Raw genomic sequence first — 16,159 nt, 5'->3', positions numbered from 1 at the left:
CCCCAGACACCGCTGAAGACATCGATGAAGATCAGCTACTAACAACAAATCGTGTTTCCGGAAATGGTACACCTGATGATCGCGAAAGGCGTGTCTGATAATTGTTTCCAAGAAGCAACAGGAAGTCAAAATGCCTCTCAACCTTCTACATCTGGTGTGGATGTTTCTCAACCTTCTATTGGGTTGGTGCGAATGAAATGTCCGGCCCAGGTACGTCATTGCCAAAGGCCAAAAAAATCAAAACTACAATACCTGGTTAATCAAAATAGTCGCCGTCTGCAGCCACACACTTTTGTCATCGCTCAGCCAACAATTGGATTCCATGGCGATAGAAGTCTGGAGTCTGAGACGCAATGATCTCCTCAACGGCATGTTTCACCGCCCGATCATCAGCGAAGGTCTTCCCTGTGATCGAGATGCCAGAAGTGATGGTAGTCAATGGAAGAGAGGTCGGGAGAATATGCTGGATGAGGAAGGGTTTCATGGAGAGCCTGCACCCACCTTTGTTCGACATGTGGGCGAGCATTGTCGTGCAACACGAGGACACCATGTCTGTGGACTATTGCTGGATGCTTGTGGAGAAGTTTGTGGTGCATTTCATGGAGTTCAGCACTGTAAAAATTTGCATTGATGGTTTCACATCGCCTGATAAAGACATCATGGATCACACCCACCATAGACCACCATACCAGCAACAACACCTTCCGTGGGTGGAGAGGTGGTTTCGGAAACCACCATGGACGTTGATCACGATCCGACCATTGTCCTGATCGTTTATGATTGTCATAGCAGATCCATTTTTCATCTGAAGTGACAATCCGATGCAGGAAATCATGCCAGTTATTCTTTACACTCAGAGAACTGCACACCTCCAGACGGCGAGTCTTGTTGACCGGTGTCAAATCATGTGGTACCCATAAGTTCAACTTTTTCACTTTACTGATCGCACGGAGCCGCCAAACGACAGTGGTATGGCGTATGCCTAACTCGTCAGCAATAGCATGAACACTTTTCCGAGGGTCCGCTTTCACGGGGTTCCTGAGGAGCTCATCCGAACATGATGTTGGTCGATGGCCACTGGGTTCATTTTGCAATGCTGTGTCACCAGAACGAAATTTGACAAACCAGCGGCGAATGGTGCGTTCATTTACCATTCCTGGCCCAAATGCACTGTTTTTGGCGACTTGCTGAGCAGAATGTCCCAGTTTGAATTCGTAGAGACAAATCACTCGCAATTGCGTGTTCTCCACGGTGCACTTTCAGATGACCCTGTTCAGCAACACACTGCCTCCTGACTGTCTGAGTGCTCCAGCCTGTTTGCTGGACGTATACAGAGTTTATGACGTTAGACCTGTGACCTCAGTTAATTCCTGTGTTGTGTTGTTGAGGTGAGTTTCCCACCAGACGTCAAAGCGGACATTTCATTCGCACCAACCCAATACTACATCTGGTGTGGATGTTTCTCAACCTTCTACTACATCTGGTGTGGATGTTTCCCAGCCTCCTGTAGACACAAACGACATGGAACAAGAAGAAACCACAAACAATGTTTCAACAAATTTCGCCTCTCCCTGATGCATCCAAGAAGAGATTGACAACAAGAAAACGAAAAGCACAGAGAAGTGAGATTTTGACCTCTACTCCTTACAAAACTATGATGGTAGAAAATCAAAGAAAGGCAAACCAAAAGACAACAGACAACGTGTAAGTTGCAAGAGAAATTTAGATTTTGAAGGCGGGCAGTCAAATAATGTGGCCATACCCAAGAGTTCTCAAAGAACAACACAATGCATAATCTGTCAGGAAGAATTTGATGAAGACTGGATACAGTGTGTCACCTGCAAGGGCTGGGCTCATGAAAAATGTGCATGTCTTGATCCTGCAGATGCATATTATCACTGTGATGTGTGTGCTGCGAAAAAAAAATTCAAAAAACAATTTTAAGATTCATTTCCGTGTTGTTGTATATAATATATCATTGTACTTTGTAGTTGTGTTTCAAGTTGTAATTTTGTAATTCTACTAAAAAATAAGTTCTTGCACCAGATATGACTTTTTCTTAAGTGTCCGGGGCTAGGGTCTTCTCCCCTATATACAAATAATTTTCTGGCGAAGGACTAAGGGGGTGTGGGAGGAGGGCTTACAAAAAAGTTTTGGTAAAGGGTGTGTTAAGATTAAGAATCACTGAACTTCGGTCTGTTTCTTGATCCATTTGCAAAAGTGCGTTGACTTCCCAAGGCTATGCAAGCATTACCTACTCCCACACGAAACCCAACCACCGCCAACAAACCCATGGTGCAACTGCCATATTGTTTATACCTTCGTCAATTAGGCATGCAAAAGCAATTAAGCCTTACTTGCTAAAAATAACGCACTAGACACAAGGCACAAACAGTCTCTCAGATTTGCTGATGGAGCTTGCACGAAAATTCTGTGTTTGTTCATGTTTTATATTCTTTAGACGTAGCTTTTTCAAAACAATCTTACTTCCAGGTCAAATGTAATACAAGAAGCGACAGAAGCGGAAAAAAAGTGACGTACGCGGGGAAACAAAGCTGAGGAAAATGGCGGATTTTAGGAGTGGTGATTTATTTTGGACGAATTACCTCGCTCCATGTATTATGCTACTTCTGTGTGTTTGTGTCGCTATGATATTCGGCCTGTGCAATCGATGGTATCCAGGCACAATGAGTGAATACATGTCTGGAAGCAAGACACTGCAAACATTTCCTATTGCCATGTCGCTCTTATCCACGTAAGTATACATTTCATTTGCATGCTTATCACGAACACACGTGTATTATTTTTATTTTTCGAGTGGCCAAGCAAGGCGGCATTGTATATCCAAATGTTGTTTCAATTTGAAGTTATTTTGTTCCTGCAACGATTTGTAGCAGTCATGCTTGTAATTATAATGCAATCCCTTATAATAAATTAAGAACCGCGGTGATCCAGTCGGAACGGCGCCTGGCTGAAACGCGGGAATCCTGGGTTCGATTCCCGGGTTAGGTAATCTCAGGTGGGAATATTTCAGAGAATCTCCCTACATAAAAGCTGCTCTGGGGTTCACCCAGCTTCTGATGAAATGGGTTTCGTATGGGCCACTCTGGGACGTACTCTCTCTCTCTCTCTCTCTCTCTTCCTCTCTCTCTCTAATAGAGAGAGAGGTGGAAGGATGGGGTAAAGGTGGCCGGAGCGTGGTGCCGATCACGTTGCCTACACAACGACCGAGATCGCGAAAGTGTGGGAGCTCCTATCTCAATCCCCTAACCCTATCCTCACCTTATGTGCGTTAATGGCATGTTTCATGTGCGTGGAAGGCTATATAATAAAGTAGCGCAAATCACTGTGATTGAAATGGAATTATATGTGTGCAAGAACTATAAGCTGGTATTAATTCTTTGAATTTTTACAAGAGGAACAACGGTCGTGCTTGACTCCCTCTGCACGCCCATGCACGTAGTAGTAAATGGGGATGGCCAAGAATACAGATGGCGGATATCCAGATTTATTCTCTCAATATTCGTTTTTAAAGCGGTGGATAGTCATCAGATCAGAGATCGCCATACTCCTCGAACCATGGAGCTACTTCCCACAAATTGCAAAATGCATGGCTATCTGCCAAGGATAGACTGAATTTACGACTTGGATTTCTTAACCATAAGAACTTTAAGATGTAATGAAATTACGAAATTACACATTTCAATATATAGACAAGACAATGGTTTAATTACGTCACTTTAAACTTACACCTTCACATTTACTAGTTTCGGAGATACAGACAAAAAAAAACATTGGTTGTTGTCTCTTACGGTAGGACGTCAGTAAGGGTGGGCTAGGGGGCACTGGCCCCTCTCAAACCTCAATGTGCCAACCAACATTTTTCGTGGCTTAGAGGAAATGTACTTTAATATTATATTTGCTTAGAAACCTTTGCATGAACATGACAATCTATTTTATTATTTTAGCTTGCAGTGCAAATATATATATCATATATATATATATATATATGTAGACCAGTGACGTATTCTGAATCCAAAGTCTGGACTGTATCACTACACGTTGTCCTACGCTAAGGAGGAAGGAAGAAGACTAGGGTCGTGCATAAGTGGTTCGAAATACCCATTTTCGGAGTCTTCAAGGAAACCACGTTGCCATGCCAACGGCAGCCAAGTTGTAAAATCCTAAGAAATCAGATTGGCAACTCCAGAATCACCATCATCATCTTATTGAAATGAACAAATTTATTCATTTTCTAATAGATTTTTCTTCTGTATTTTACTCTGGGTTTCAGGCTCTGAAGATAGTCCAGCTAGTCTAAAATATAGCTACGCTCCTGTTTGAAGCTCTAGTGGCTTCTAAGATATACCTATTGTACACTGCATAAATATTTATTTTAACTTTGTTAGCTTGTATTGTGCAAATGGTAATTTAAAGTTCATGGTAAAATCCTCTGCTAAATTGTGTTGTATGATAATTATATTGATTCACTGATTTGGTGTTTTAAGTCCACTTTATGCCCAGTAAAGACTAATCGGACTGGACCTACAGTTTAAAGTAGAATCCGAACCACTATGTGCCTCCACCGGGTATCGAACACGGGGCCCCTTGATTACAAGGTGACGACGCGTATGATAATTATACAGTATGATTGACTGATTGAAATGCTTTATTTTACTTCGCTTCTTGTGCCACTTTTGGCTAATTTGCGAAGATATGGATGAGTGATGATATGATGACATTGATGAATGGACTCACAAACAAGCATGCCCAGGCTGGGATTCGAACCCAGAACCCCTGGCGTCGTAGCGCGATGTGCTAACCACTCCGCCACGGGGGCGACTATACAGTATGAACCAAAAAGTTTTAAAAATTACATGTTAATTTAATCTAATTTACATTAACTGTGTTGCAAAAAATATATACAGGGTGTCCCAATAAAATGTATATACACTTTGAACGATTATAACGTCAATGATTATTAAGATATACTAGTTCATTTTTAAAATTGAAAATAATCTGCAAACGAATAATTTTCTGTGTCAAACGCTTATTTTCAAAACTGATGACCGTTCTGGTCCAGGAGCTGCTGGAAACCCCGAAGGAATTGAATCGCAAACATCAAGAATCATTTTGTTCGGTATTTGGAAGCATTCGCGTTCAATGGCTGCCTTCAATTCGTCAACTCTCGCCGGTTTTGTACCGTAAACTTAACTTTTATGCATCCATATACAAAAAGTCTAGTGGCGTATGATTTGATGAACGTGGGGGAGTAGTGTAATTGATGATACAACCAGTGCCGGAAAGGATGAACCCCCCTCTGGCAGATTTGCCTACACTTAAAACTTGCTCAACATGCCCATATGAGCTTTTTGCTCAAGTGTGGAACCCCGTCTAATCCAAGATTTTTGTAAAAATGCCCTCGGGAAGTTCCTGAGAAATGATGACCCCCCTCAGATTGATTTGCCTACACTTATAAAAGGCACTTCTGTGAGATTGTTGTCCATAATCTTGTCAAAAATATGCCCCTCTTCATATTTTTTTTGACCACACCTAAAACTACGCCAAACGTATTAACACATACACACACCCACACACACACACACACACACTGACCTTGACCTTGACTATTTTTTTCGATTATTTTTTCGATTATTTTTTCGATTATTTTTTCGATTATTTTTCGATTATTTTTTCGATTATTTTTTCGATTGTTTTGACCTTGACCACACCCACCCACACCCACCCACATACACACCTACACCCACCCACACCCACCCACACACACCCACACCCACCCACATACACACCCACCCACATACACACCCACACCCACCCACATACACACCTACACCCACCCACACCCACCCACATACACACCCACACACACCCACACCCACCCACATACACACCTACACCCACCCACACATATTTACTTCCGGTCCACTTGTGGCCTATTTCTGGTTTATTTATATTGCATCATGTTTTGCAACAAATTATTACCCAATATTATATATTAGACATGTGTTGTTTTCTGATTGGTTGGTTATGACATAATGTGATGATGTGTTATATTCTGATTGGCTTATTGTTTCAGATATTTTCAATGCGGTCCGTGCTTAGGGTATATAAAGAGATTTTGCATTGCATATCAGCCAGTATTGTGAGAGTTGTTAAAGAGTACAGATGTGTTGTTGCAGTGCTGCTCATATTTTTTAAACACAAAAATATTGCAGATTTGTATAAATTGAATTACAAATCTATTTGATTTAATATACAGAATTTTTGACAACCTGTCATAGGTTTATTAAGTATAGGGTTTTGATTTGAACCCCAAGAAATTTTATATAAATACCAAAGCCAAAAATATTCACACACATACACACATACACACACACACACACACACACACACAAATCACACTGCTGAACCCAACTGATATTTTTTATTAAGCATAGAATTTTGATTTGGACCCCAGGAAATCTTATATAATAAACAACAACAAAAATGCCAAATCAAAAATATTGTAATCAATGCAAAAAGAATATAACCAGCCCCAATTGGGCCAGGCATCAAAGGAATTGTAATCCAGACAAATGCAGAACTCCCACAAAAATATGCCCTAAATGCCATAGAGAATATAGCATGCAATACTTCACATATACACATAAAGGTACTTGCTCTGCACAGTCATCAATATTGCCCCCACAACCATCTACATCTGGTCTGAAAAGGAAGCATGAAACACCTGTTAATGCCTCACAGGCAAAGCAGCCACGCTATGAACCCATCCATAGCAGTTTTAATGGCCAATTAAGAGATTATCGGTTTGTATCAGAGCCAAGATGTGGTATTAAGAATTTTTTGAACAGTGTAAATCCTGATATGCAGGCAATTCTAAATGCACAAAATGGCTCTTATAAGCTGTCCCTCAAATTGTTTACACAATATAAGAAGCCAAATGGCATAAAATTTACACAGCCCCACATAACAGAAACTGTACCGGTATATTCAAATGCAAATTCAGACAAAATAATAAGCAGTTTAATAGATCAATTGAATATTAAACACTCTGAATTTTCAGCAAAAGAGTCTGGATGGAGCCTATGCGGATCTCCACACAGGCTCTATGTTAATATTTCTGAATTCAACCCATTACAAGGTTCCACTTATGTGCCATTACCTGCCAATATCAAAAACAAAACAGCCGTGGTTAATATAAAAAATAATGACCAGAAATGCTTTTTGTGGTGTATTTTAGCTGCTTTGTATCCAGTTTCAAGGAATCCTGAGAGAATAACTTATTATAAACAACATGAACATGATTTTGATGAAGCAATGGAGGGTTTAGAATATCCAATGTCTGTTCAGAATATTGATAAATTTGAAAAAAAGGCCAGGCACATCAATGGCAAACAATTATCTATTAATGTATGTACTTGTTCTACTGGCTGTGGCAATTGCTTGATAAATCCTCTCAGAATCAGTACACTTGATGATGAATCTGCTATTCCGATTGATTTGCTCTTAATTGAAGGGGATGGCACATATAGTAGTTGTATTTACGGTGGGATAAACCCGAGAAAGGAAGAGCTCCCCTCAAGCAGGTTTGGCTATACTTAAAACAAGCTCAACATGAGCATATGAGCTTTTTGCTCTAGTGTGGAACCCTGCCTAATCCAAGATTTTTGTAAAAATGCCCTCGGGAATTTTTTGTGAAAGGAAGAGCTCCCTCAGATTGATTTGTCTATACTTAAAACTATGCCAAGTTCTCTTATCATCTTATTGTTTATAGTGTGTTTTTCTGTCAAAATCCCAGGAATCTTGAATTGATATTTATTGGGTTCTGAGAGCCAGTAGAGTGTGGTGCATGGTTTTTATTGTCTTGTAATCAAAAAACTCGGGTTTGAATCCTGGTAAAATGTAAAGCCTCCCCTGATGGCAAAATGTTAATATTGTTGTTTTGTAAATAAGGGGCTCCGGGTTCGAGTCCTGATAGATTGAAATATGTGTGGCATTCCATACGTGAGATTTTGAGAATAATTACTGCTAGTTGATATACAACTCCCAGATCTGAAAACCTGGTAAAAGTGTTATACAACAGAGCCTAGTTAATAGCTGTTGTCTGGGTATAAAATCACATTAACTGCTGTTATATTTCTATGAGGCAAAACTCCCTGATCAATATAATAGAATGGAGGTCAAGCAACCTTTTGATCAGTCCCATGTTTCAGCCAGCAATAAATTATTGCTTGCCCGGGGAATTATATTTCTTTTATGCCAGCAGATATAATCTACACTGCGTCTTTTTCAGAGAGATTATTCATCATCAAAGAGTAATTGCCTTCTTTCTGTATGCCTGGGAGATTTTATCTGTTGGCTTAACCTGCACTATGTTTTTTCAAAGGGAAATTACATGTCATTTATCATGGGACTCAAAGAGAAAATTCTTATCTATACTGTGCACCCTTTCAGGGACCATCCATCATATTGAGGAAAATACTAATATTGTCTTCTGGATATTTGTCGTACAAACTGAATTGTATGTCTTGCCGCAGAACTTACAAAACATTGCATATTTCTTGTATTTAAGCTTTTGGCAGATGTGTTGTGTTTTGGGTAGGTATAAAAGCTTTTTTGCCACGAGCAGAGGTGCTATAAAATGGGTAGGTAACTGACGGTAAAGTGTTGTTTTATATCCAAAGGGCCTCTGTGTTTGAATTGGATCTCTAGAATTGCTCTGTGACCCTCTCATTTCTTACATCATAAACATATGATTTTTCACCTATGAGAATAACACTACATATGGTGTCATCAGGTAATGCCTCATGGAATTCACAGATAATTTTAATGTTTGTCCTGTCATTCACCACAACTTGTTTTCTTTTTGAAGTGTTGATTACAAACATGGGTCTATGTGCTTTGAATTCATCTGGAGTGTAATACATGTCACTATTGCCTGTAGTGACACGTTTGAATGCCGAAAAAGCCTCATATAATTTGAGGAAATCATTCTTGGACATGTCTAAATTATAATTTTCTCTAGGAAAGACCTCGTTTCTGCCATTTTTAAGATATATGTTCTTGATGTTGCAGTTATCAAATTTACTTGAATTTTTTTCCTGATTGTTGTGTCTTCCAGTCTGAAACAATACCACCACAAAATCAGGCATGTCGTATTGTATGCTGGAGAATGAATTTGTGGCATCAAATTCATAATAAGAACCAGATGCGGGCTTCTGTACAGATTGATATGTGTAAAATTGCAGAGGAACCTGTGGATTTTTTATTATATCTGCTTTGTATTTAAGAGCATAACTGGCCTCATATTCAACAACCGGGATTCTTAACTCCATAGTCTGAATAATGCATTTGCCTGCATCAGGTAGGGTATTAGGCAGAGCTTCTCCTGTAGAGTTTAATGTACTGTACCTCATCAAAGCATTGTTATCATTTGCAGCTCTTCTAAATGTAATTCTTAAACCACCCTTCCACATAATTTCTTTGTAATCTGAGAAGAATCCTGGCAACAGGCGCATAGGGAACAGCACTGTGAGGCTCTTAGATAATATCTTATCACCAGCTTCAAATCCACCGATTCTGTAGTATGAAGCCTCGGTTTTGGATAATTTTAGTGTGGCCAAAGCTGTGGAGGTAATGCCGGGATAATCTATTCTGTTTATAACAACACCATGCTTTCTGATCTCAATTTCAGAGAACAGATGCGGCACAAAATTGTCTACAAGTCTTATATTTGTATTTGCCGGATAATCGGTACCATCGAGCTTTACAACATCAAATTTGATGTATAGATCTGCTCTGTGAGGGTGTATAAAGCCGTCCCCTATATCAAGATCAACCTCTATCTCTGTGTTGGGTTGATTTAAATTTGCAAATGTCCTCCTGTTTGGGGGGAATGATTGTAGCTCATAACTCTCAATATTTTCCATTTTCTTCTTGTATGTATTTTTATTTAAATATTAATCTCTATGATTGCAGTTGTTGTGGCTCCAGCAAAATCAACTAATTCTTCTTTTTCATTAGTGACCATCAATTCAATATTATCTATTCTATTATGGCACACAGGAAAATATAATGTTGGGGATGGATTGTAGATGATTGGCTCCATAAATTCAGAATTAGGTTTGAATGTTGCAATGATGCCAGTTTGTTTGTGAGTGCCTATGCCATTTGATTTGGTGATCATACCCTCAGCCACATTACAGTGAATATTCAGAGTCTCTATGGCCAAGAATTTGGGTATATTCATAGCAGTGTGTTTGATGCCTGCTTCAAGTTTTGTGTTGTTCTCAAAGCCTAGCAGCTCTCCTATAGTAGCCAGATCCACTGTTTCTGTGGCAGATACAATCTCTACTCTGTGAGTGACAGAATTTTGACTTAACACTATACCTCTGGGTAATTGAGCATTTAGAGTGGACAGATTATATTGCCCTGGAGTGATGACAATTTTTTGATCCCCTACTGCAATTGTGTTGTTGTGGTGTGTAATATTAGGGATCAAGTACATGCCGTAAAATGCTCTGAGAGCTATTGTTTTGGGATACACTATGTCATCATGCAATTTGAGTTTCAATATTGAATTTTGGCTGGTGAGATGGAATACCCCCATGATGTTTTAAATACCACAAGGCTTTTTGAAAATCTTCAATTGATGGTTTATTTATTTGAGACATGTATCTAAGAACAGATAAACACAAATGTCCGCAATTAATAATGCACACGGGCATTATTGTAATAAAGATTAGCTGAATTTAGATATTTTATTAAATTTTCAGGCGGAACACCTCCAAATGAATCAAACACAAATGCCTCATTGTTTAAATATTTAAGATAACAGATCCAGTGAGTGCCCTGATTTTTGTACTTATCCAAATTAACAATGCCACACTCTTTGTTGAGTGGTTGTTCTGGTAGAGAATCAGACATGTACACACCTCTAAAATGTTTGATGCCCAGTGGCTTGATTAAAGCTTCAATATCTTGGTTTGTAAGCGGCTCTTGTTTTTTTTAAACTTATTCATGGCTCTCTTAACACCTTTGCCTTTTTTCTCCATGGCCAGGTTATGGCGCCTCTGCTCATCTAATTCTGCCCTATTTTTCTTGGCATCTATTACGGTTTTTGCTATGGCAGCTGATCCCCCAGCCAAGCTCCCAACAGCCCCGAGAGCAGCTAAGATGGCCGGGATCGTAAATATGAAACCCCCCACATGTGATTTTTTTCTTGATTGCTGTAATTTTTTTAATTGGGGGGTACTAAGCAACAATTTCATACCATGGCCCTTTGCAATACAAGAGCTTTTTTTCTTGCGCTGCTTTTTGGTTAAAAGACTGTCAATAGTTTTAAGAGATTTGAGACCTACATAAGGTATTTGATACATAACACCCTTGGCCTTCATTGTAGGTTTATTATATATATATATTCACAAACCCCACCCCAGTTTTTGTTTGGTGCTCATAGCTATGGTGGTTCCCAATGCTGCTATTTTTTCACTCAAAGAAGCATCTTTGCTTACAAATCTACCAAATGCAGCCTCTTCTAATTTCTTGTCTGCAACATGTCTCTTGTCAAGATCAGTATGTGTGTTGTATGCTATGTCATGCTCTCTACAAGCAGCATCTAGGGGATTAACACCAGGATCCCCTCTGTTTAATCTATGGTCCAATTTTGTGCCTGGACCACAATACTGATAGCCTGGAATATGTAGTTCAAATGGCAGCTTGTTTATAATATCATTAACCAACCCCCGACCCTCAGAAATATTCCAAAATTTGGGGGGTAGAGTGTTAATAATTTTTATGAGATATCCAATCTCCTTAGTGTCATTCACTATAAAATTAGACAATTTGGTGCTTATCATGTCCATAATTCCAACCTTTTCATTGTAAAAATTGTGGTTCCCAGCATTTTCCTCCCCAGCTATCACCAATAACCTATCTACAAGTTTCCTGACATCATCAACCCACACAAATTCTTTAGGCAGGGTGTTGTATTGTTTGATTCCACTACCTGTCTTGATCTGTGACCATATGGGCTTGATTAAATTGTTGTATTTTGCTCCACTGCTAGACTTGACTCTTTTTTGTGTGGGATCATTGTTCTGGTATAGAGCATCTGATTTTATTAATATTTCTTTGTAATCCTCATAATCTTGATCTGTATAGCTGCCAGGCCTTTTCCTAGTCATCAGTTCCCATAATCCAGGTGTTCCGGAGTACTTAACAAAAGCACCTTTTTCTCCGAGACGAGATTCTGAATATACAATTATATCATCTCCCATAAATGTTACTCTGAAATTGCCAATTCTATGTATGATGCTACCATCAAGCTCTGTATCAGCATATAAGCCAAACACCTCATCTTTATTGTCTTTAGGTGTGGTTAAATATTTTTGAGCAAGAAGACCCAATTCAATAGGATCCTGAGTAGCTTCAATTCTTCTAGGAGCAATAGGACTAGGTGTATGAATACTGGAAAGTGGGGTGAATGGATAATCTAATATGTTCCTGGCAGCTACAGGTACAAGCTCTGTGATCAAATTTTGATTTTGCTCTGTAACAGTTTTGATATTCTTACCTAATTCACTAATAGCATCAATTACAGGCTGTTCTGCTTGTTTGTGTTTTTCATAAATTCCCCGGTTCTCTGATTTCCATCCCTTAAATCTTTTTACAAGATAATCTCTTAACTTAAGATCATCAATAATTGGCCTTTTCATGTTTATTTATTTATATTTCAATGTCTAGAAAATTGTTGATTTTATTTCTGTATTTACCAGTGTTAGGTGTTCTTGTCATATCAATTGTGACAAACCCATAACTGTCCTGGCTCCAGCACTTGCTGCAAAACTTAGAAAAATCATTGTAGCTCAAGTCCCCACCTACATATTCATCATGTATGTGTTTGAGGTTGGTATGATCTTGATGAAACACACATATAAAATTGCTATTGTCTCGGATCAGTTGCTTCGGTATTTTTGAAAAAGTCTGTGCCAGGTAGAAGCAATCAATGTTTTTGTGCCGGCCCTGTGTAAAGAAATTCCTAACCTTGTTTTGATTATCCAAAATAATATCATCAAACACAACAACAGAATTATCGAGACATTCATGAAGTGGCTTAACATCTGGTTCAAAAGTGGCAATATCCAATCCATCATATAGCTTCATCAGCTGCTGATATTTTAATTGTTCCAAGCTCTTAGAGAAGATATACAAGTGCCTGTTTTTCCAGTCTAACCAGTTGGGTGCCAATAAAAAATTATCAACCATTAGTGTAGTTTTACCACAAGCCGATGGCCCAACAATAAGACACCTAATATTATCAGGCAGCAAGTTGCCATTTCTCTTATTCTGTTGTTCAGGTTCTGGCAGCCTTTTTATAACATCCCAGGTGCTCATATTATTATTTTGTCTGCATCGATCCAGCTGTTTTCCGGATGACCTAGCCATTTGACAAATAACTTGTTGCCTTTTCTGCGGATGATTTTTTCTATGAGATATGTGTCAGGCTGTTTAGTTTTGCTGAGCTCTTGTTCATAGAATCTGCCTTTGAGAATTTCTCCTCGGTGATCTTTTATTATATATGTGTTAAGGGTCCCGGGTTTAACTTGAACCACTGTAAATAATTCTGTACTCCAGTTTCTTGTAAAACCTCTCTTGAATAAGTGCTTATATTTGCTGATTCTTACTTGATCACCCACCCTGTATTTGGCCTTTCTTGTTGTTGGCTGGTATCTAGGATAATAAACAGTGCTGATCAATTTTTGCTCATCAGATGAAGTTACTTCAGAGGGTTTCATGTTGATTGTGGAATGGACCGAGTTGTTATATTTATGTAGAAGTTCTGGAAGAATATTAATCCATTTATAATTACCTTGGAGGGTAAATTGTTTATACATAAGATTTTTTAAGGTTCTGTTGAATCTCTCTACAATTGAGGCCTTGAGATCACTGTAACTCGAGTAATGTTTTATTGCCTGGCTTTTAATAAATTGTTGAAACACTGAATTATAAAATTCTTTGCCATTATCTGTTTGCAAATAGCGCGGTGATCTCCCACTCTGATTGATGATTGTCCTGAAGGCTTCTGTAACACATTTTCCAGTCTTGGATTTGAGTGGCATAGCCCAGGCAAATTTTGAAAATGTGTCTATTACAGTGAGTAGGTACTTGTAGCCCTTGTTGATTTTGTCTAAGTTTTTCAACTGCCCACTTGACAACTCAATCAAGTCGCTCTGCCATAAATCATCTATGCCCTTTGTGACTACTGGGAGTCTCTTAAAATTATGTCGGGCTTGTCTGTGTAATTCATCAACAATAATTTTTCTAGACATAATATGTAAACAAGAATATTGCAACTATGGGGTGTTCAGCAGCTGATACTGCAGGATTTTCTAAATATAATTTATCCCCTATTTGTATTTTAAATTCCAGAGAGCCATCATCTTCAGCATAGGCTGTTTCTAATGTATTGGGATCTGTAAAATCCTCCAATTCTACACTGGTGATTTTCACTTTGTTCTCAGCATTTGTTATTGATAAGGTGGGGTAGTGGTGTGCCTGTGGTTGATGCCAATATTTGATCTTGATTGGTCTCAGTGGTAATAAAATTGTGCAGGGGACAGCATATATATCTTGCCACCTGGTGTAAATGGTGAATCATATCCTTTGTTGGGGATGCTGTACAATTCAAGAATTACTGTATGTTTTGGATTCTCGATTATGCCTGTTATTTCTTTTTCTGCTGTAAGCAATCTGCTTGTTACAGATTCAAGGTGCTCATTGATCGTTCTAACAACATCATCATGTCCTGGCTTGATTTTTATGTCCACAATAAGTTTCTTGTATTGTTGCACAATCTCTTGTAGCTGGGTTGCAAAAACAGACAGGGCATTTGCTTGATTGGATTCCATGGTCCCTAGCTGTTGCTTGATATTAGCTACAATTTGTTGCAAATTTTCAACAATTGCCAATTTTGAATTTTGAGCAGTAAGATCATGGACCTGTCTTCTGATATCCTCAAACAGGGCATGCAATTCATTAATATGTTGATTGGTTGGTAGAGTGGCCACTGTCTGAGTGAGTTGTTTGATCTCTGTCTGGATATTCTTGATATCTTCTGATTTCAATATGCGATTCACTGCCCTCTTTATATTTTTAAGTTCCTGTGATGTAGGGAGATTTGATACAGTATTTTGCAAAGATTCAAGTGCCAATTTCACATTATTTAATTCAGAAGCATCAGCCACATTTTGCATAGCATTTTGGAGCAGGGCTATATCTGCCTGAGAGGGTGTGGATTGCTGTAAAATTTCAAGTTTTGTTTGGATATCATCGATCAAGTGATGAAAATGAGATAGTTCAGATTCAGTGTTGAGGTTTTCAAGCTTTGTGATTTGGTGCTGGACACTGACAAGGGTATCTACAATCCCAGGCAAGCGGGATTCTAGTACATTTGCCAAATCACTTTGCACTGCTGCTATTGTACCCTCAAGATGGGTTATGGAACTTTGAATTTTTCCAAAATCTTCATATGTTTCAAGTTGCAGCTTAATATTTGCAACACTCCGAGTTATTGCATTCAAAGCATCAGAAGATGGCAAGTTGTTCATAAAATTTTCAAGTGTCTCAATTTTTTCTTTAACCTCGGCTATGGCATTGTTCAGAGGGTCCAGATTAGGTATTTGGAGTGACTGAATCTGTTCTTTTAGAGTGGAAATCACTAGATCAAAATCTTCTTGTGATTTTATGCTTTTGACAATTGTTTGGAGCTGTGTCTGGACATTATTAATCTGCTCCTCTAATTGCTGTTTCAATTGCTCAGAGTTGGTGGCCTGGGTCTTAAATTTGGCTTGAAGAGCTGCTACAGCTTCTTCCAAACTTTGAAAATTATCTAATGTTGCCAGATCAGTATATTTTTGAAGCAACAATTTCAGTTCTGAATCAATTTTAAGAAGAGGGTCCATGCATTGTGATTGCAAATTTGTAATCTCTAATTGAAGACTGGCATTGAGTGTGGTTTGCAAAGCTTGTAAATCACTTCTTAATTTCTTGACTCTGACATCAAGCATCAAAATCTCGTCACTGTGATCTTCATGTCTTGTATGGCCAAATATATCATTAGGCATTTTTGTTTTAATGG

General features: G+C 38.7%; 1 protein-coding gene across 1 annotated transcript in view; it reads left to right on the top strand.

The window, feature by feature from the left end:
- The window catches only part of LOC145988781 (sodium-coupled monocarboxylate transporter 1-like), an 87,451-nt gene that overhangs the window by 22,499 nt on the left and 48,793 nt on the right, over positions 1 to 16,159 (top strand). Inside the window, exon 2 of the mRNA XM_083123967.1 lies at positions 2,494 to 2,755. Within this exon, the coding sequence (XP_082980093.1) occupies positions 2,565 to 2,755 (191 nt within the window). The 5' untranslated portion in view covers positions 2,494 to 2,564. The remainder of the gene's footprint in view (positions 1 to 2,493; positions 2,756 to 16,159) is intronic.

The sequence above is a fragment of the Lepisma saccharinum genome, chromosome 1, assembly GCF_977018435.1.
Source record: "Lepisma saccharinum chromosome 1, izLepSacc3.1, whole genome shotgun sequence".
Classification (NCBI taxonomy): Eukaryota; Metazoa; Arthropoda; class Insecta; order Zygentoma; family Lepismatidae; genus Lepisma; species Lepisma saccharinum.
Note: the sequence above shows the minus strand (reverse complement) of the source record. Positions and strands in the feature narration are given on the sequence as shown.